Genomic DNA, 20,622 nt, shown 5'->3' with positions numbered 1-20,622 from the left:
CCATTTTGGTCTAGCTTATTTCACTCAGCTTAATCACTTTGAGATTGATCTATGTTGTTGGGTTTATCCATAGTTCATTCCTTTTCATTGCTAAGTAGCATTGCACTGTGTGGATAAACCACAATTTGTTTATCCCTTGAAATATTGATGGATATTTAGGTTGTCTCCAGTCTTTTAATATTATAAAGCTGCCGAGAACATTTCTGTACAAATCTTTGGGCGCTTGCTTCCATTTCTCTTTAGTAGATACCTAGGAGTGGAATGGCTGAATCATAAGATAGGTGTATGTTGAACTTTTTAGAAAACTATTAACCTGTTTTCCAAAATGGTTGTACCATTTTTACATTACTGCCACTAGTGTACGAGAGTTGTAGTTCTGTCACTTATATGCCAGCACGTAGTACGAGCGGTTGTTTTAGACATTTTAGCAGATGTTTAGTGATATTCCATTGTGGTTTTAATTTGCATTGCTCTGATGACTAATGAAGTTGAATGCCCTTTCACATGCTGATTTGCCATCCCTGTGCCTTCTTGAATAAACTGTTCAAAACTTATGCACATTTTTACTGAGTTGTTTAACATCTTATTACTGGGTTTTGAGAGTTATTTATATTTTCTAGATACAGATCCTTTATCAGATATATGATTTGAAAAATGCTTTCTCCCAATCAGTGGCTTGTCTTTTAATTCTCTTCATAGTGTCTTACACAAACCACATAATTTTAATTTTGACAAAATCTAATTTATAAAAATTTTCTTTGATGGATCATGCTTTTGATATTATATCTAAGAAATATTTGCCTAAGTCAGTGCTACAAAGATTTCTTCTTATATTGTATTAGAAATTTTACAGTTGCAATTTTTACATTTAAGACTATATTTCACTTGTGTTCATGTTTGTGTAGGGTATGAAGTATGAACTGAAGTTCGTTTTTTGGCATGTAATACATCCAGTTGATTTAGCACCATTTAGCGAAATGTTCCTCATTTCTTCATGGAATTGCCTTTGTGCCCTTGTCAAAAATCAGCTGGCATGTATATATACATGTGGGTCTATTTCTGGACTCTGTTGTTTGCCTTTAATCTCTTTGTCTAAAGGCCAGTATTACATTGTCATGATTACTATAGTTTTATTATAAGTTTTGAGGTCAGGTAGAGTTAGTCTTCCAACTTTGTACTTTTTCAAAGTTGTCTTGGCTGCTTAGGTCCTTTTTGTATTTCCATAACAATTTTATAGTCCACTCATCAGTTCTACATCCTCATTGCACTGGTTAGGACCTCCAGTACAATGCTGAGTAGAAGTGATGACAGCAGACATCCTTCTCTTACATGTCATCTTGGGGGAACACATTCAGTCTTTCACCATTAGGTATGACGTTGGTTGTAGGGTTTTTTATTGTTGTTTTTTGTTTTAGAGACAAGGTGTCACTCTTTCATCCAGGGTGGAGTGCAGTAACGTGATCATAGCTCATTGTAACCTGAAACTCCTAGGCTCAAGTGATCCTCCTGTCTCAGCCTCCTGAGTAGCTGGGACTACAGGTACATGCCACCATGCCTGGTTCATTTTTAAATTTTTTATAGAGACAGTGTCTTCCTGTGTTGCCCAGATTGGTCTTGAACTCCTGGCCTCAAGCAACCCACCTGCCTCAGTCTCCCAAAGTGCTGAGATTATAGGAATGACCCACCATATCTGGCTGCTGTAGGTTTTTTACAGATGTCTTCATCAGCTTAAGGACATTTTTTTTTTTCTATTTATAGCTTACTAAGCGTTTTTAATCAAGAATGTATGTTGGATTTTGTCAGATGCCTTTTTTCTGCTCTTAGATGACTACTTTCATTGCAGTGACTTGGGCCTATAGTCCCAGCTACTTGGGAACTAAGGCAGGAGGATCACTTGAGCCCCGGAGTTTGAGGCCATCCTGGGCAATGTAGTGAGACCCCATCTGAAACAACAATAAGAAAAAGTTTGCTACTGGTGACATTAAAAAAAAAATTAAACCAACTTTGTATCTTTGGATAAATGTTATATGGTTATTATGTGCTATTCGTTTTATATATTGTTGGATTCAGTTTGCTAAAATTTCATTTAGAATTTTTGTATTTATATTTGTCTGTAGGGATATTGGTCCATCATTTTAGTTTAGTATCTTTGTCAGGTATAAAATGAGTCAGGGTGCATTTCTTTCTCTTCAGTTTTCTGGAAGAGTTGGTTTGGATTTGGTATGATTCTTAAATATATGGTTAAATTCACCAGTGAAACCACTGGGCCTGAAGTTTGCTTTGTGAGAAAATTCTAACTACAATTTATTTTTCTATAATAGATTTAGGGCTATTCATGTTATCTGTTTTTATCTTTTTTCTTGAGTAAGCTCCAGTAATTTGTCTTTCAGGGAATTTGTCCATTTCGTCTAATTTGTCCAATATATTGGCATAAAAGCATTCAGAATATTCATTTTAATATCTGTGATATCTCTAATGATATCGTCTTATCCCTTATATTGATGATTTGTATCTTCTCTTGTTTTTTTCTGATCAATCTAGCTAGAAGTTTATCAATTCTGTTCATCTCTAAGTGCCAACTTTTAGGTTCAGTGTTTTTGTCTTTTGTTTTATATTTCAATAATTTTTACTCTGATTTTAATTATTTCTTTTTTTTCTGCTTACCTGGTGTTTCAATTGCCCATCTTTTTGTAGTTTTTTAAGGTGCTAGCTGAGGTCATTGTTTTAAGACCCTTTTTACTGCTTTTGTAGCATTTAAAAATTATGATATGTTATGTTTTCATTTTCACTTATATTAAAATACTTTGTCCCTTGGGTTATTTAGAAGTCTGCTATTTAGTTTCAAAATACTAGAGATTTTACAGAGATCTTTCTGTTGTTGGTTTTTTAGTTTCATTTAATGACTTCAGTCCTTTTAAGTTTATTAGACTTGGTTTTATGGACCAGAATATGATCTATCTTTATAAGTGTTCCACAAAACTTGAAAGAATGTGAATCTGCCACTTTGGGGTAGAGTGATCTGTAAATGTTGATTAGGCCAAGTTGTTTGATTATACTATTTATTTTCTTTTATATTCTTACCGATCTTCTACTTGGTCTATCAGTTATTGAGAGGCAGAATTGAAAATCTCTTAGTTATAATTGTACATTATCTATTTCTTCCCCTTTTTTAGAGTTTTTACTTCCTGTATTTTGTAGCTCTGTGATTAGATGCATAAAAATTTAGGATTGTTGGTTTATCTTAATAAACTGACCTCCTTTACCATTATATGATGACCCTGTTTATTTCTGGTAATAATGTTTGTTCTGAAATTTGCTTTGGGATTAATATAACCTCTTCAACTTTCTTTTGATTAGTGTTAGCACAGTGTATCTTCTATCCCTTTATATTAAAGTACTTTATATTAAAAATATGTTTCTTATAGGCATATATTTATATATTTGGATCTTGCTTCTCTGTCCCACCATGGACAATCTCTGCCTTTTCACTGAGGTATTTAGACCATCTACATTTATTGTTATTATTGATATTATTAGGTTTAAATTTCATCTTGCTACTTATTTTCTATGTGTTTCATATGTTCTTTGTTCACTTTTTCCTCATTTTCTTACTGCTTTTTCCTTAATTGGGTGTGTTTGATGATTCTGTTTTGACTCCTTCTTGACTTTTGAGCTGTAACTTTTGTTAATTTGGTGGTGGTTTTAGGGTTTATAGTATGCATTCTTACCACAGTCTACCTTCAAGTGATATTTTACTACTTCACATATAGTAAAAGAACCTTACAACAGGATGCTTCCGGTTTTCCATTCCCAGCCTTTGTGGTATTGTTTTCAGACACTTGCATATGTTAAGAAAATCCACATCTTATTATTGTTATTTTCATCTTAATAACTATCTTATAAAGGAATTTAAATAATAAGAAAAAAAAACCTCTTGTATATTTATCCATGTAGCTATCATTTCCAGGGCTCTTCATTCCTTTGTATAGATCTGGATTTCCATTTTGGTATCATTTTTTCTTCTGGCTGGAGGACTTCCTTTTACATTCCTTGTAGCACAAGTCTTCTGATGATCAATTGTTTCAGCTCTGGTATGTCTGGGAAAGTATTTTGCTTTCATTTTGAAGTATATTTTGCTGTACAAATATATTTCTGCTGGAATGGCAGGGTCCTTTTTCTCCTTTAAGCACTTTAAAGACATTGCTTCCCTGACTTCTTGTTTGCATTGTTTCCGGTAAGAAATGTGTTGTTATCTTTATTCCTCTGTGTGCTTTTTGCTCTGGGTTTGCTTAAGATTTTCTCTTAATACTAGTGTTGAACAGTTTATTCTGTTGTGCTTTGGTATAGTTTTATTCATGTTTCTTGTGCTTGGGATTCATTGAAATTCTTTAATCCATGGGTTTGTTGGTTTCATGAAATTTGGAAATTTTTTATTCATCTTTCTTCTGATATATTTTCTGTTCCCCCTTCTCTCTCCTCACCATCATGAAATCTAATTACACATATTTCACCCTACCTAAACCTGCCCCATATCACTGATTTTCTGTTCTTTTTTTCTCTCTTTGTGTTTCATTTTTGATAGTTTCTGTTACTGTGTCTTTAAGTTCACTAATCTTTTCTTCTGTGGTTTCTATTCTGTGGTTAGTCCCATCAAGTGTATTTTTTATCTAATACATTGTAGTTTTCATCTCTAGAAATTTGGCTTAGTCCTTTTTATATCTTTATGTCTGTATCATCTCTATGTGAATGTCAGGCACTTTTCCCTCTGATTCTCTCAGGAGGCTGTTTCCCAGCCTTGAGTAACATGCGTACTCTGATCAGTGCTCCACAGGATATTCAAGGACACCCTCTGCGTATCTCCAGGGTCACTCTCTCTGCATGTCTCTTCCTTCCGGTACTCTGTCTTATGAAATCTGGCTGACTTGGTTTCCCTTGACTCTCAACTCAGGGGATCTGCTACACTCTGCCTGGGTTCCTTACTCTGAACAGTAAACTGTTCTGGCAGTAAACTGTCATCTGGGTTTTAATATCTCTCCAAGGGAGGGATAAATGGTCATTGAAAGCAAGTGAGCATGGTGACAGGGTGGAGGTGGCCTCCACAGGGCATGAAGTGAGTTGTACTGAGTCATCTGAGAGTGCAGTGTGCTGCTTTTGGCCAGTGGGCTTGACAGTTAAGTGTCTGGGTTCAGAATATGAGTCTGCCCATGTTCTAAGCATGTTCTAAAGGTTCATATCCTAAATTAGTTTTGATTTTGGTGGCCTATAACATCCATGTGATATGAATTATCAAGCTCAATATATAAATGCAGATACATGTATTCAATTCCGAGTTATGCAAGTATCTTTTTAAAAATTTTCAGGCCGAGGTGGGCGGATCACGAGGTCAGGAGATCGAGACCACGGTGAAACCTCGTCTCTACTAAAAATACAAAAAAATTAGCTGGGCGTGGTGGCGGGTGCCTGTAGTCCCAGCTACTCGGAGAGGCTGAGGCAGGAGAATGGCGTGAACCCGGGAGGCGGAGCTTGCGGTGAGCCGAGATTGCGCCACTGCACTCCAGCCTGGGCGACAGAGCGAGACTCCGTCTCAAAAAAAATAAAAATAAATAAAAATAGTAAAAAAATAAAAACTTTCAACCCTGCAAAATTAGCCTGTGATTAGTTAAGATGAGATAGTTTAAACACAGCAAGAAAACAAGTACAAGGGTCCTTCAAAAAGTTCATAAAGTTAAAAGATAAAAAAATTTTTAAAGATATAAAATTTATTTCTCAACATAAGCTCCATCAAATTCAAGACATTTTTGTAAGTGCTGATCCTAGCCATTTAGATTGTCCCTAAAGAACTGAATGGTGGCTGGGTGCGGTGGCTCATGCCTGTAATCCCAACACTTTGGGAGGCCGAGGCGGGAGGATCATGAAGTCAGGAGATCGAGACCATCCTGGCCAACATGGTGAAACCCCATCTCTACTAAAAATACAAAAACCAGCTGGGCGTGGTGGCATGTGCCTGTAGTCCCAGCTACTCGGGAGGCAGAGGCAGGAGAATCGCTTGAACCCAGGAGGTGGAGGTTTCAGCGAGACGAGATCACACCACACACTCCAGCCTGGCAACAAGAGAGACTCCGTCTCAAAAAAAAGAACTGAATGTCTTGGGAGTTTAACCATGTCAGTGCAGCCTTTCTTACATTATTAACTGAAGAAAAATTCCTTAAGGGTGCCCGTTAAGGAATTTTTGAGATTAGGAAACAAAAAGAAGTCAGACGGAGCCAAACGAGGTGGATTTGCAACCACCATAAGGTGAATGGCTCATGATTTCCTATCGAAACCCTCACACGGTTGCCCTTGTTTGATGAGAGGAATGAATAGGTGCTTTGTTATGGTGAAAGTCTCTGGCGAAGCTTCCCCAGGGGGTTTTCTGCTAAAGCTTTGGCTCACTTTCTCGAAACACTGTCATCATAAGCAGGTGTTACCATCCTTTGGCCCTCCACGTGAACCCAACAAGCAAAACACCTTGATCATCCCAAAAATGCTGCCATGGCCTGTGCTTTGGCCAGTTGGCCTGTGCTTTGACTGGGCCCCTTCCGCCTCTTGGTAGCCTTTTTTTTTTTTTTTTTTTTTGCATTATGCATTTTCTTCAGGATTGTCTTTGTAAAAGCTATTTTTATCTCCTGTTTGATGTTTGTTCTTGCTTCAATTTTAGCAGAAGTCATGCAGCTCTGATAGGAGCGCTTTTCAAACAGATGTCTTAATCTTCTTAGTGCCTCAAACTAGATCCTATTCAGACATGTTTCAGCAAGTTAGTACAAGTTTATTTTGGTGCCAAAAAATTTTGAAATCCATGAGGTTTTTTCATAATAAGCATTTTCTATGAACTTTTTCAAGACTCTTGTGAACCATTTCAAGACACTTGTTAAGAATTAGGGTTTCCTATTGCATCATGGATGTCACACATGCAAAGCCACGTGACCTGAACATGCCTGGCCTCTCAGTGGCAGGGGAGCACATGCAGGCATGAGCGCCAGAGGTGGGTGTGATACAGGAGCAACCCCCACCTGCACGACCTCGTGGGACCTTGCATTAGTCTCAGAAGTGGCTCCCACCCATCCACCCTCAGGCTGCCAAGGTTCCTGGCTCCATCAGTGCCAGAGTGAGAAAAGACACACCTGTCAGAAGTCTCATAATTTCAGGTTTCCGTCAACCTTCTGCCCCCCTGCCCTATCAGACAAGTGCATACCCATGGGTCAGTTCTGCTTTCTCAACACTGCTCCTGTTCTGGTGGCAGTGGAAGAGTGTGAGGCCACTGCCACGGCAGATGCACACTCAAGTCTGCGTATATTCCTTGGCAGGCAGAATTCCCCCACCACGCACTTCTGTGGCCATGTCTGAGCACAGTGTGCCGCCCCTGGCTGCTCCCTCCCTGGGGGTGAAAGCGGGCTTCACACCACCTTCCTGTGTCTTCCATTTCAGGCATCAGCAATGCAGAAGCACGGCAGCCAGGGAAGGCCCCCAACTTCAGTGTCAACTGGACGGTAGGCGACTCCGCTATTGAGGTCATCAACGCCACGACTGGGAAGGATGAGCTGGGCCGCGCGTCCCGCCTGTGTAAGCACGCGTTGTACTGTCGCTGGATGCGTGTGCACGGCAAGGTACTGAGGCGCCCTCACCGCAATGCGCCGGCTCCACTTCCCCAATAGCTTGTCCGTCCTCACACCTCCTGTAACTTAAATTGTTTCATCATGTCATCATGCCCAGCTTCCGAAAACGATCATTTGGAATGATTGTTCCTTCGGATTGTTTTAGCTTAGAAGTATGGCCATGTCCCTGAAACCTTAATGCCATCTCAAAGGCAGCTCTTTTCCTCCTGCTGCAGAGTAACACCCACTGCCAGGCCACTGTGCATGGTGGAAACTTCCCTTACTGTCAGATATTGAAAGTCATTATGCAAAACGCAGGGCCAGTCACCCTGCTGTCCCCTCCTTCTCAGCAACACAAAAATTGCTTGGATTCTGATAACCCTTCAGTAGAGTTTTTAAACCTTTTGAATTAGCTGTGGGGCCCTTTTTTCCCCAGAATAAAACTTTATATAGTAAGTCAGGGTATTACTAGTTTGTGTTTATTCTTCAATCAAGTAGATGGCATCTATTTATTCTGAGACCAGCATTGTGCACTGGCATGGGAGGTATAGCCAGAAGTGACAGTGCCCAGGAGGGTCCTGTTCACACAGGGGCAGCACCCAGGCCAGCTGCCACAAGTCCAAGGTCCACACAGAAAGGAGTTACCAGCCATATGAGGGAAGGCCTCCGAGGTCATCAGGGCGATAACACAGACATAACATCAGTGGTGCTTCTTATAGTTAAAAATGAAACTTGAATTAACTGTTGGTGGTTTCCCAGAAGCATGTCTTCAGAACTCGCGGGTCTGTAGCTGCCTGTTTGACCAGCAAGACCGGAACTTGGCGATAACTCAGCCCTTAGGAGACGCCGCACCTTGTTCTGTGTGAAGCCGTTCCTTTGGCAGAAGGCACCTTCCTCTGGGTTGCTTTCCCCCCAGAAGCCAATGCAGTTCTAAAGGCCATGTTTTGGCATCTTATTAGGTGTTATTTTCATCTGTTACAGCGTCAACAGTTGCATTTGTTTTTTATCCCTTCACAGGTTCCCTCCCACTTACTACGCTCCAAGATTACCAAGCCCAACGTGTACCATGAGTCCAAGCTGGCGGCAAAGGAGTACCAGGCCGCCAAGGCGCGTCTGTTCACAGCCTTCATCAAGGCGGGGCTGGGGGCCTGGGTGGAGAAGCCCACCGAGCAGGACCAGTTCTCACTCACGCCCTGACCCGGGCAGACATGATGGGGGGTGCAGGGGGCTGTGGGCATCCAGCGTCGTCCTCCAGAACCTCACATCTGAACTGGGGGCAGGTGCATACCTTGGGGAGGGAGTAGGGGGACACGGGACCACCAGGTGTCCATGGTTGTCCCCAGCATCTCACATCAGACCTGGGGCAGGTGCGCAGTGTGGGGAGGGGATGGGGTGCGTCAGGGCCCAGCATCGCCGCCTGGCATCTCTGCCGCAGCGTTTCGCCTTCTGAACCGTCCAGTGACTGCTTTCAATCATGGTTTACGTTTAGAAATTGAGTTCTACTGAGTAGGGCTTCCTTAAGTTTAGGAAAATAGAAATTACTTTGTGTGAAATTCTTGAATAAATAATTTATTCAGAGCTAGGAATGTGGTTTATAAAATAAGAAGTAATTATGTCAGGTCACTTTTATGCCACATTATTTTAATTGCAAAAAAGCATCTATATATGGAGGAGGGTGGGAAAATAGAAGTAGGAAATAGTAGCCTAAAGGAAATCGCCACACGTCTGTCTCAACTTAGGTGTCTTTTCTCCGTAGGTACCTCCCTGGGTAGTTCCACACACTAGGTTGTAACAGTCTCTCCCTGAGGAGCAGACTCCCAGCATGATGTAGTGTGGCCCTGTCACGCACATGGGGTCCCGCAGCGGTGACTGTGTGTCCTGCAGAGGCGTGACCCAGGCACCTGTAGCCCTCAGCCTCCTCTAGAAGCTTCTGTACTCCTTGTAGGATCAGATCATGGAAAACTTTTCTCAGTTTACTTCTAAGTTAATCACAGATAAAACATGGCCAGTAACCCCGGGCTGGCCATTCATTCAGGTTTTTTAAAGGATATTTAACTTTTATGGACTAGAAGGAATCAGGAGGGCTACTGCACAATACATGGCCTAAGTTCCCTCTGTTCCTTCCTCTGAATTGAATGGATGTGGATGACTGCCCGAAGGCTTTCACAGGATGGAAGTAGAATGATTTCAGTAGATACTCATTCTTGGAAAATGCCGTAGTTTTAAATTATTGTTTCCAGCTTTATCAAAGACATGTTTGAAAAATAAAAAGCATCCAAGTGAGAGCTGGTGAGACCACGTGCTGCTGGCATAGTGCAGACCAGACGCTGACAGTCCCGACGGGAGCTCAGGGCTGCCCAGCACCCAGAGTGCACGGGACGGCCCCACGACAGAGGGAGCCAGCCCAGGAGGTCAGGAGCGCGGCGGGCGAGGGCCCTGTGTGGACCACCTCCACCAAGCTCAGAGATTTGTACCAGGTGCCTTGTTGCCTCCGCTCAGGATGAAAGAGGAGCTGAGAGAAGTGCTCTGCCTGCCAGTGCAGTGCCCAGCTCCAAGGCTCTAGAGGGTGCTCAGGTGGGTCTCCTGGGGCCATGGGGAGAGATTGGTGCAGACCTTACCCCACAGCATACACCTGCCACAGCGAAATCCAGGGTGTTGGCACCTGTGTGTCCGTGATGGGCCTAGGAAACCAGAACAGGGGCAGAGGGGCATCATCCTCCCACTGGACGCTGGGAGCTCAGACCCCAAAACTGAAGCACCATGGCTTTGGCGGGGGCTGTGCCTCCTGATGTCGGGAGCCCCATCCGCGTGTGTCCACACAGATCTCGTCCCAGTGCGGCAGGAAGGGGTGCTGCTTAGGGCTCATCGTTGGGGACATGACCCGGTTCAGCGGCTAGAACATCTGCCCCACACCAGCCGCCGCCTCTACCGAAGAGGGTAGTTGTCTCCCTGAAGCAGTCAGAGTGGGCGTCTCAGCCACTGCATCACCACAGTGGGGTTTTGTTTAGGCAGATCGTGCTGGGGTTCTGCACCTGCAGAAGGAGAGGTGTCTGTTGTCGCTGGCCTTCCTCCAAGCAGACTCTTGCACACTCTAGAAAAAACACCTTGTAAGTCTGTGCATTTTTATTGTCTTGATAAATTGTATTTTTTTCTAATGGGGATTGGGAGATGGACTTAGTTTTTAAAAATATGTGGATTTTGGTTACCAAATTTAGTGTTAATATATTCCATATACATAACAAAACTCCCCGGTATGTCTGGCTTTTCCCTTCTGTCAGGTAATAGCTAAAGTGTGCATGATTGCTCCCTGTACCACCCCAAATAAGTGAGCGTCTCACCTTGTGGGGCCTGAGCAGCTGCCTTGAGACCATGTGAGATGGCGCCTTTCTGGGGTGGCCTCGTGCAGCCTTGAGGACAGGCACAGGGCATCCTATCCCAAGCCGTCCAGGCAGGAGGAAGGCAGCCAAGGCAACTGGGTTTGGGGGGCCCTGGGCGGGGCGGCTGTAGGGAGGAGTTGGGTTCGGAGAGCCCTGGGTGGGGAGGAGTTGGGTTCCGGGAGCCCTGGGCAGGAGCGGGGGGCGGCTGTGGGGAGGAAGGTGATGTGCAGGGGACCAGAGGCTCTGCACTGCTCCTAGGACAGCTCATCTGTAATCAGAAAAAAAAATAAATAAAATACAGAATGCTGACTCCTCCCTGAGACAGATCAGGGAACTTAGCACTTTAATCCCTCCCTTCTGAGCGCTCGGTGTGCATTAGACTATAGCTGTTTCATTGACGTGTCATTTTGCATCCAGTGTCCTTGATGTGGGTGGGTTTTAGAGACTTAGCAGAAAATTCAACACAAGCAGGAACTTGATTTTTTAAGAAAAAATACTACATTTTGAGGACATTTTGACAAGTAGGGGAAGAGAGGGCTTCTGTTTTGTTTTGTTTTGTTAGCTAAACCTGAAGTATTAATTCCACAAAGACACTGCCCCTCAGGACCACTCAGGTACAGCTCTGCCAGGGACAGAGTCCTGCTAGTGGGAGGTCTCAGGTGGGGCGGTGTATTCTGTGCCATGAGGCAGCGACAGGCCCAGATGGATGTCGTCATCACCTTCCTCGGCTCTCATCACCTGGTCATACGCCAGGCCCACCTCTTCCCAGCAAGGGACGCCAAAGAACTGCAGTTTTGATTCTGAGTCTTAATTTAACTTTTCATCATCTTTTCCTATTTTGGAGAATTTTTTGTAATTAAAAGCAATTATTTTAAAATGTGCAAGCCAGTATCTCACAAGGCATGGATTTCTGTGGAATTTATTTTTATTCAAATAACCATATTTATCTCCAGGCTGTGGAATCGCCACTTTCTTTGTGAAGACTGTCTCTCCTTGTAATCTCACACAGGTACTCTGAGGAGGGGACGGCTCCGTCTTCACATTGTGCGCAGATCTGAGGATGGGATTAGCGAAGCTCTGGAGACTGCACATCCGGATCTGCCCATGTCTCAAAACAAACACATGTACAATGGCTCTTTTTCCTTCTCAAATACTTTACCCCAGAAGCGGGTGGTCTGCCCCAGGCATAAAGAAGGAAAATTGGCCATCTTTCCCACCTCTAAATTCTGTAAAATATAGACTTGCTCAAAAGATTCCTTTTTATCATCCCCACGCTATGTAAGTGGAAAGGGCATTGTGTTCCGTGTGTGTCCAGTTTACAGCGTCTCTGCCCCCTAGTGTGTTTTGTGACAATCTCCCTGGGTGAGGAGTGGGTGCTCGGGGCCTTCCGTGTGAGTTCTAGTGTTCACTTGATGCCGGGGAATAGAATTAGAGAAACCTCTGACCTGCCGGGTGCCAGGGACTGGTGGAGGTGGATGGCAGGTCTGACTCGACCATGACTTAGTTGTAAGGGTGTGTTGGCTTTTTCAGTCTCGTGTGAAAATCCTCCTGTCTCTGGCAGCACCGTCTGCACTTTCTTGTTTACTGTTTGAAGGGACGAGTACCAAGCCACAAGAACACTTCTTTTGGCCACAGCATAAGCTGATGGTATGTAAGGAACCGATGGGCCATTAAACATGAACTGAACGGTTAAAAGCACAGTCTATGGAACGCTAATGGAGTCAGCCCCTAAAGCTGTTTGCTTTTTCAGGCTTTGGATTACATGCTTTTAATTTGATTTTAGAATCTGGACACTTAATATGAATGTAATTCGGCTGAGAAACATGTTGCTAAGATGCAATCCTCAGTGTTCTCTGTATGTAAATCTGTGTATACACCACACGTTACAACTGCATGAGCTTCCTCTCGCACCAAGACCAGCCGGAACTGAGCATGAGACGCTGTCAAATACAGACAAAGGATTTGAGATGTTCTCAATAAAAAGAAAATGTTTCACTACTCTGGTGTTGCTGAGACTTTCTTTTCCTTTCAAATTATTTCTGTCCTTGGCTGCACTAGCAGGCCTGGGGATGGATGCCCACATGCATAACCTGAAAAGGTGGCTGAGTCCCGCCCAAGAGCTGCAGCTCTGACTCCACCTGGTCTCGTCACCTGCTGTGCTTGCACCAGTGCTACTTGAATTTCCCCAACTTGGGACAGTCTCCCCTCAGTCCCCACCCCTGTTAGATTCTTGACTTCTTCACCGTCGTCCTGGAGAGCATGTTGGCGCCTCTCCTATATATAAGGTGGTGTAGAGGAAAAGTATGCAGCTGCCTTACTCTCATCCTGCATATAAAATGGATGTTGACACATGCCCATGTTACTCGTTGCCCTCATGTTACTTGCAGATAGAACACAGGAAGAACCTACACACTAATAAGAGGCAATGGTGACACGGGTGCTGGGGTGCAGTGAAAAAAACCAGGTGCTAAGTGCCACCATGGAACTATGTTATTTCTAGTTACAACACTGGAAGGACAGTCACAATTAGTGGAAAGTTGGCAGCAAAGCGGCATTTCTGTGTCGTGGTGGTAGCAGTGTATATATGCTTCATGTACTGTACAAGCACAGGTGGGCCACGCTGGCCAAGGAGGGAGTCTGGCCGTGGTCTGTGGACATGGGATTTGAGATGGTTTTGATTTTGTGTTCCTTTGTAAAAAGCATATCTATTTGTCTCATGTTTCTACAATTAAATGAAAAACAAATTTAGGAAAATATTTTGAAAAGCCAAAAGCATCATGCAAATAATAAAAACAGCTATTACAGAGAGGTAACTTGAGTTTCTCATTTGCATCAATTTTGAAACCATTTCCCACAATAAAAACGTTAAAATATGTTGCAGCAAAAACAAGCTTCAGAGAAAAGAATGAAGGGAACCCTCTCCCTGATAAGTGAATCCTTTGAACAGCGATTCTTCAGGAGCTGCCTCCGGGGCCACACCGGATGGAATACTCGGACTCACTATTCTGTCATGGAATTGGGGAAATGTCCTGAATTTGACCACGTAAGATAAAAGTTTTGCTTTTTACGAGATACTGTATAGTGAATCTCATAGAGCCTGACTGTAAATGTTGAGGTTCTTGAGCTTTTATTCAGTACATGCGTAATGAAGGCCGACCCGGAAGGCACTATTCCAGGTGCTTGGAACAGGTTGGTGAACACAACACAGACTCCCCCCCAAACAGCTGCTGCTCCGCAGGAAAGCAAATAACACACCAGACGCCAGTGTCAGGGAATGGTGCCTGGGAAGAAAGAAAAAGCAGGTGAGGATGGTGCAGTGGGGTGGGCTGCAATGGTAAGTACTGGGATCAGGGTGGCCTCACAGAGAAGTCTTGCGAGGCAGATGGTCAGCCAGAGGGGGCCTGGCGAGCCCAGAGCACTGGACCAGGCATCAGCGTGCCACTGCTGGAGGCTGCAGTGCCAGGAACCTGGCCCACCAGTAGGTGAACGCAGCTGTTATTTAAAGTCACGTTTTATAAACTCAGAATGATATTTTAAAAAAAGGTAACAAATACTCGAAACTCGTCACTTCCTACTTTTTGCTGCATTTTACTACGATCTGTTCTTACTGTGCACATACTCTACAATGGTGGGCATGCCCCTCCTAGGCTGCGTCTGGGGACTCACATCAGTAGCTTGGAATTAGTTGTGGTGGGAGGTTTCACACCACTGATAGCCACAGACACCATGACTCAGGGCTTGACTCACTGTTGTGATTGTCTCTAGACCTAGAAAGTGGTGGAGGAAGATGCAGATCAAACTGCAAATGTAGCTGTTACATTGTGAGTGGCACAGAAAATTGAAGAAACTGTCTCACAGCCTCTGGAAACTGTTACCTACTTAAGCAAAGAAGTCGCTCAGTCACTGAACGAGTGAAGCTCTGACATTCGTCCTGCTGCTTCACCTTCGCCTGACTCATCGGTGAAAACATCCCCAGCATTCTTGTCAGAACCACACTCCTCCATCAGCTGCAACCCTGTGTTGGCTTCAGATGTGGGACTCAGCGAGACTCAACGAAAGCATTCCATGAAAACTGGCTCTGTGGGATTCACAACAGTATTGTATATTCATGTTTTAAGTTGCATGCTGCTCCTCTTATATCTGTAACATGTACAGTAAGCTTATGTACACATATATGTGCACACACTGGAGCAGGGTAGCCTGTTTAGCATTTACTAGCACACCGCTGGGTCCCAGATGTCCTTGGGAACAGATCAAGGCAGTGCAAAGGCCCTGTGCTGGTGAGGGGCTGAGAGTTGGTGGGAAGTAATCAGCCTCTGGCAGGTGCCTCCCCCATCCCACCCTCCAGGACTGGTGAGATTGGTCTGTCTGGTACAGCTGCAGGAGAAACAAGTGTGAGGCCAGACCTGAGGGATGAGGAGTGAGTGTGGGTTTCTGCTGGCCCACCTCCCGCTATGCCCTCAGGCACCGAGGTCCCACCTTCTGCCTTCTGGCCAAGCAGCCAATGCCTCCAGGGGAAAATGACCTCATAAGGAGAAATGAGAAATCTGAAGAGCACAACTATCTAAAGCTCAAAACGGTAATACTGAATAGAGATCCTATTAGAACAGATTCTAGCATTTTAGAGCACAGTCCAGGAAGAGATCAGAAAACAGAACCAAGCAGAATTTGAAAAAGTGAACACAACAGATGAGCTAAATAATGGAATGAACTTACCATTGGAAGACCACATGGAAAAGGAGAGGGTAACAAAAAAGAAAATGTAGAAATACTAAAATATGTGGCTGATAGAAGTGCTAACATCTGGCTATATGATGTTCATGGACTTTGCCACACCTACAAACTGAAGGCATCACAGATGAAAGGATGTGTCTGAGACGGGCTTAAAACCGCGACAGGAGCTGGGCACGGTGGCTCACGCCTGTAACCCCAGCACTTTGGGAGGCTGAGGCAGGCAGATCACGAGGTCAGGCGTTTGAGACCAGCCTGGCCAATATGGTGAAACCCTGTCTCTACTAAAAATACAAAAATTAGCCGGTCGTGGTGGCATGCACCTGTAGTCCCAGCTACTCGGGAGGCTGAGGCAAAAGAATTGCTTGAATCCAGGAGGCAGAGGTTGCAGTGAGCCAAGACCATGCCACTGTAGTCCAGCCTGGGCGATTGAGCGAGCCGCCGTCTCAAAAAAAAAAAAAAAAAAAAGACAAAAAACAGGGACAGCCGAGCGTGGTGGCTCACGTCTATAATCCCAGCACTTTGGGAGGCCAAGGTGGGTGGATCACAAGGTCAGGAGATTGAGACCATCCTGGCTAACACGGTGAAACCCTGTCTCTACTAAAAATACAAAAAATTAGCCGGGCATGGTGGCGGGCACCTGTAGTCCCAGCTACTCGGGAGGCTGAGGCAGGAGAATGGCGTGAACCCAGGAGGCGGAGCTTGTAGTGAGCCGAGATTGCGCCACTGCACTCCAGACTGGGTGACAGAGCAAGACTCAGTCTCAAAAAAATAAAAAATAAAACGGACAGGGAGATCCATTAATGGAGAAGACAAGAAGATTCGGATGAAACAATACCGGCCAAGTGTTGGTAATTGTATGTTTGCAAATGTTCATAAGAAGATTTAAAAAGTGCTAGCATAGACTTTTTAAAATGCCATTTATTTGGTACTCTAAGTACTCGTGGGATTTTTTTCACACAAAAGCAACAACTTTTAGTGCTGTAAAATGTAAATTGTCCAAATTAAAGAAAATAAGAAAAATATCAGGAAGCTTTTAAAATTGCAATCATTTACTTCCTTAGAGAGTCATTTTAAATGTATTTTTGTGGAAACAAATACTTTATACATCAGCTGAATCTTATGTTGTTCTCCCTGGTCGATTTTCTTTCCTAGCACTGATTAACGATATTTGCATTTGTTTATCTGTCCCACTATGAAATGCAGACATCAGGGGGTGAGAGGCATTGGTTTGTTCTTGGCTATTCACTTGGCACAAGCCTGCTATGCTGCAGACATTAAATAAATATATTCTGAATTAATTTAAAAAGTTCCCAGACATACCATGTCTCAGAGCTTTGCCACCTGGGAAGCAGGTTTGCATGAGATGCTTAAATTGACAAACAAAATTTAGGAAATCTTACAAGAGGTTTACAGCCTCTTTGGTAAGTTTGTGGTGGTTCTTTTTTTTTTTTTTTTTTTTTTTGAGATGGAGTCTCGCTATCGCCCAGGCTGGAGTGCAGTGGTGAGATCTCGGCTCACTGCAGGCTCTGCCCCCCAGGGTTCACACCATTCTCCTGACACAGCCTCCCGAGTAGCTGGGACTACAGACGCCCACCCCCTCGCCCGGCTAATTTTTTGTATTTTTAGTAGAGACGGGGTTTCACCGTGTTAGCCAGGATGGTCTTGATCTCCTGACCTCGTGATCCACCTGCCTCGGCCTCCCAAAGTGCTGGGATTACAGGCGTGAGCCACCGCGCCCGGCCTCCGGTGGTTCTTCAAAAGCTAAAGTCAGGCCAGACATGGTGGCTCACACCTATAATCCTAGCACTTTGGGAGGCTGAGGTGGGTGGATTGCCTGAGCTCAGGAGTTTAAGACCAGCCTGGCCAACATGGCGAAACCCTGTCTCTACTAAAAATACAAAACATTAGCCAGGTATGGTGGCACGCACCCGTAATCCCAGCTACTCAGGAAGTTGAGGCACGAGAATCGCTTGAACCTGGGAGGCGGAGGTTGCACTGTGAGCCGAGATTGCACCACTGCACTCCAGCCTGGGGGACAGAGTGAGACTCTGTCTCAAAAAAAAAAAAAAAGCTAAAGTGAAAGAAAGACAACACACATCTTTAATAACCCAGAATTTAGTCTGGGTAATATCAACGTGATAAGGCCAGGGTGACATGGAGACCCAAGTATATGAGGGTATGTCTAAGTCTCTGTCTTACTGGGGCAGAGATGGGAATCTCCATTATTTTTCTAACGAACAAAGGTCAAAGATTTTATGTTAATCTTTATAAAATCTGTTAATAAGGGAAGTGGTAAGATGTTAAAATTGACTCCGTTGACAAATTGACCAACTCTAATAGATTAAATGAATTAGGGCTTTTATCTGCTTGTCCCAGGCAGAAAACAGTAGGGCCAAAACAGAAGTCAGTAACCGGTGGATAATTTTGTCTGACCTCATGAATATTGAATGCTTCATGAATACTGAATGCCTCATGAATACTGAATGTCTAATGAATACTGAATACCTCATGAATACTGAATACCTCTCTGATGCTCCCATTTCCTCTCCACAGTCTACTGGCTCATGTGTCTCACAAGCTACTGGCCTGTCTGCTCATTTCTCTTATTTTCTATGGATGAGTTGAATACTCTTACATACTCATAAACAATACTGCAGACACACCTTACACTTTGTCAGCTATGGGACTTGTTAATTTTCTGCATTATATTGATTCTTTCCTTCTAGAACTTAGAGTGAAGACACATTGGATCTTTCATGCTATCTACCACTTGGGTCAGTTATGAAGCTTTATCTCTCAGTTCCAAATTCAATATTTATGTTCCGCTTTATAATATTGAGGCTGGGACCCTGCAAATATGATGTTCCCATTCTCTGCTGGCTTTATATTCTGCCAAAGGTAGCATAAGAGGGACCACGGCAGACAGGATGAGGGAGAAGATGATTTCCTGCCATTTGCTTGCTGCTGCTGCTCAGCTGCAGTGCTTCTGCAACTGCAAAGCTGCTATTGGTTCTCATCAGCAGGTTTCTTTGGAGTCTCACTGCCCGCCTTCACAGGTGCCAGTAGCAGGGCAGCAGCACTCCACCTCAGAGGCTGAGGTCCAGCTCTGCACAGCCCCTCCTGAACTTCTGTAATTAGAATTAATGGGAGAGGGTTCATAAATGACTTTTATACTTGATTTTTTTAATAAGAGATGGGGTCTCTGTCACCCAGGCTGGAGTGCAGTAGCACAACCGTAGTCCACTGCAGCCTCAAACTCCTGGGCTCCTCCCACCCCAGCCTCTTGAGTAGCTGGGACTACAGGTGCATGCTACCACACCCAGATAATTTTTTAATTTTTTGTAGGAGTCTTACCATCTTTCTCAGACTAGTTTTGAACTCCTGGGCTCAAGTGATCCTCCTACCTTGGCCTTCCAAACAGCTAGGATTACAGGTGTGAGCCACTGCACTTGGCCTATAGTTGATTCTTATTTAGTGTTTTGCTCTTGAGAGTAATGTTCAATAAACATATACACACAAGTCCTCACTTAGTACATGACCTGAACATTTACCCACATGCTTCATTAAAGTGTTACAAATTAAGTAAGAAAAGTGGTATATGGATGTATTTTCTTGTAATGGCATATCATAAAGTGGGTCAATTATATTAGCTCTACACGTCTTAAATTATAACTTTATTGCCTTCAGTAATTTAATAAGATGTCCTCTATAATTTATTTCTCAGTGGTTTTCTTTTTTTAATATCCTTGAAAAAGCATGCTAACACTTTTATTTCAATTGAAAAAGTAGGTCATACTTTTCCTGATGAAAAATTTCTAATTTGGTTCACTGGTTTGACAAGGAGGATTAGGGTATATGGAGGACATCTGCCATAAATAGAATGAACTACATCTTCAACTCCAAGGATTCAATGAAAACACATTTAAAATAATAGTATAATACAAGCATTTTATCAAAAACATTAAATTGGCCCCAAAAAGCAATGAAATTAACAACATTTTAATGTTCCCAACCCCCTCAAACTATATTAGATTAAATAAGGTGACAGAGAATCAGGGATAAATGACAGTCCCTTGATAAACTGAGACAAGGACAGCCTCTTAGTAAATGCTCTAGAAATTGAGACTTACTGGATAACACAACCTTTGGCAAGTCAAGTAGTTTCTAATCCTTTGCTTTCAAAACACGTGAATGAAAAACCGAGTTGATAGCTGATAAAGCATTAAAATAATTTTTACAATTTTAAAATTTCAGATCATCATCTGATTTGGGAACTATTACTCAGAAGAGTTCAGAACACAATTGAGGGCCATTGCTATACTATACCTCCTTATCTACATATTCATGCAAACAAAGTTTCCTAACATGGTCTATAAAAATGAAGAGAGAAATATACTTGAGACTGAAGCCTGCCTCACTGGAGCTGAGTCCTCTTGTTCCTTGGGTGTGGGAACCAGTTGGCTGGAAAAACAGCCCCACTCTTCTCATTAACAAGGCAGTTTCAATCAAATGTGTTTATGTGTTAATAGTTATCTATCAGTTTGTAACATACATATGTTTTCTGAAAAACTGAAATGATACTACTTGTGAAAATAACTCAGGAGATATTAAAACCTTTTGATCACAAAATAAATTTTAAATTTTTGACCCCATTTAAAGCTTTTTGTTGTAGAGAAGTAGGGCGAGGTAAGCATAAAAGACTTTGAGGAGGCAAAGTAGATGGCACTGGGGTCAAATTTTGTGACAGAAGCCGAATCAAGTCCAGGAACGACCAAAACTTCCAAAGGAGCAAAAGTTCGTCCTTTTGCGGAGGCGGAGGCGGAGGCAGAAGCGGCGGCAGAAGCGAAAGGCGGAAGCGGAAGGCGTCCATCTTTACCGTG

General features: G+C 43.4%; 1 protein-coding gene across 11 annotated transcripts in view; it reads left to right on the top strand.

Annotated features, from left to right (window-relative positions):
• The window catches only part of ADARB1 (adenosine deaminase RNA specific B1), a 165,300-nt gene extending 152,294 nt beyond the window's left edge, over positions 1-13,006 (top strand). For 8 of the 11 annotated variants that reach the window (XM_032174577.2, XM_032174574.2, XM_058428048.1 and 5 more), the window contains 2 exons: positions 7,465-7,643; positions 8,649-13,006. In XM_032174577.2, the coding sequence (XP_032030468.1) occupies positions 7,465-7,643; positions 8,649-8,828 (359 nt within the window). In that variant the 3' untranslated portion in view covers positions 8,829-13,006. The remainder of the gene's footprint in view (positions 1-7,464; positions 7,644-8,648) is intronic. The other 3 variants (XR_009209882.1, XM_058428047.1, XM_058428050.1) reach the window with 3 other exon arrangements.
• Positions 13,007-20,622: the final 7,616 nt, after the last annotated feature.

Source organism: Hylobates moloch, unplaced genomic scaffold, assembly GCF_009828535.3.
Source record: "Hylobates moloch isolate HMO894 unplaced genomic scaffold, HMol_V3 SCAFFOLD_14, whole genome shotgun sequence".
NCBI classification, from domain to species: Eukaryota; Metazoa; Chordata; class Mammalia; order Primates; family Hylobatidae; genus Hylobates; species Hylobates moloch.
Note: the sequence above shows the minus strand (reverse complement) of the source record. Positions and strands in the feature narration are given on the sequence as shown.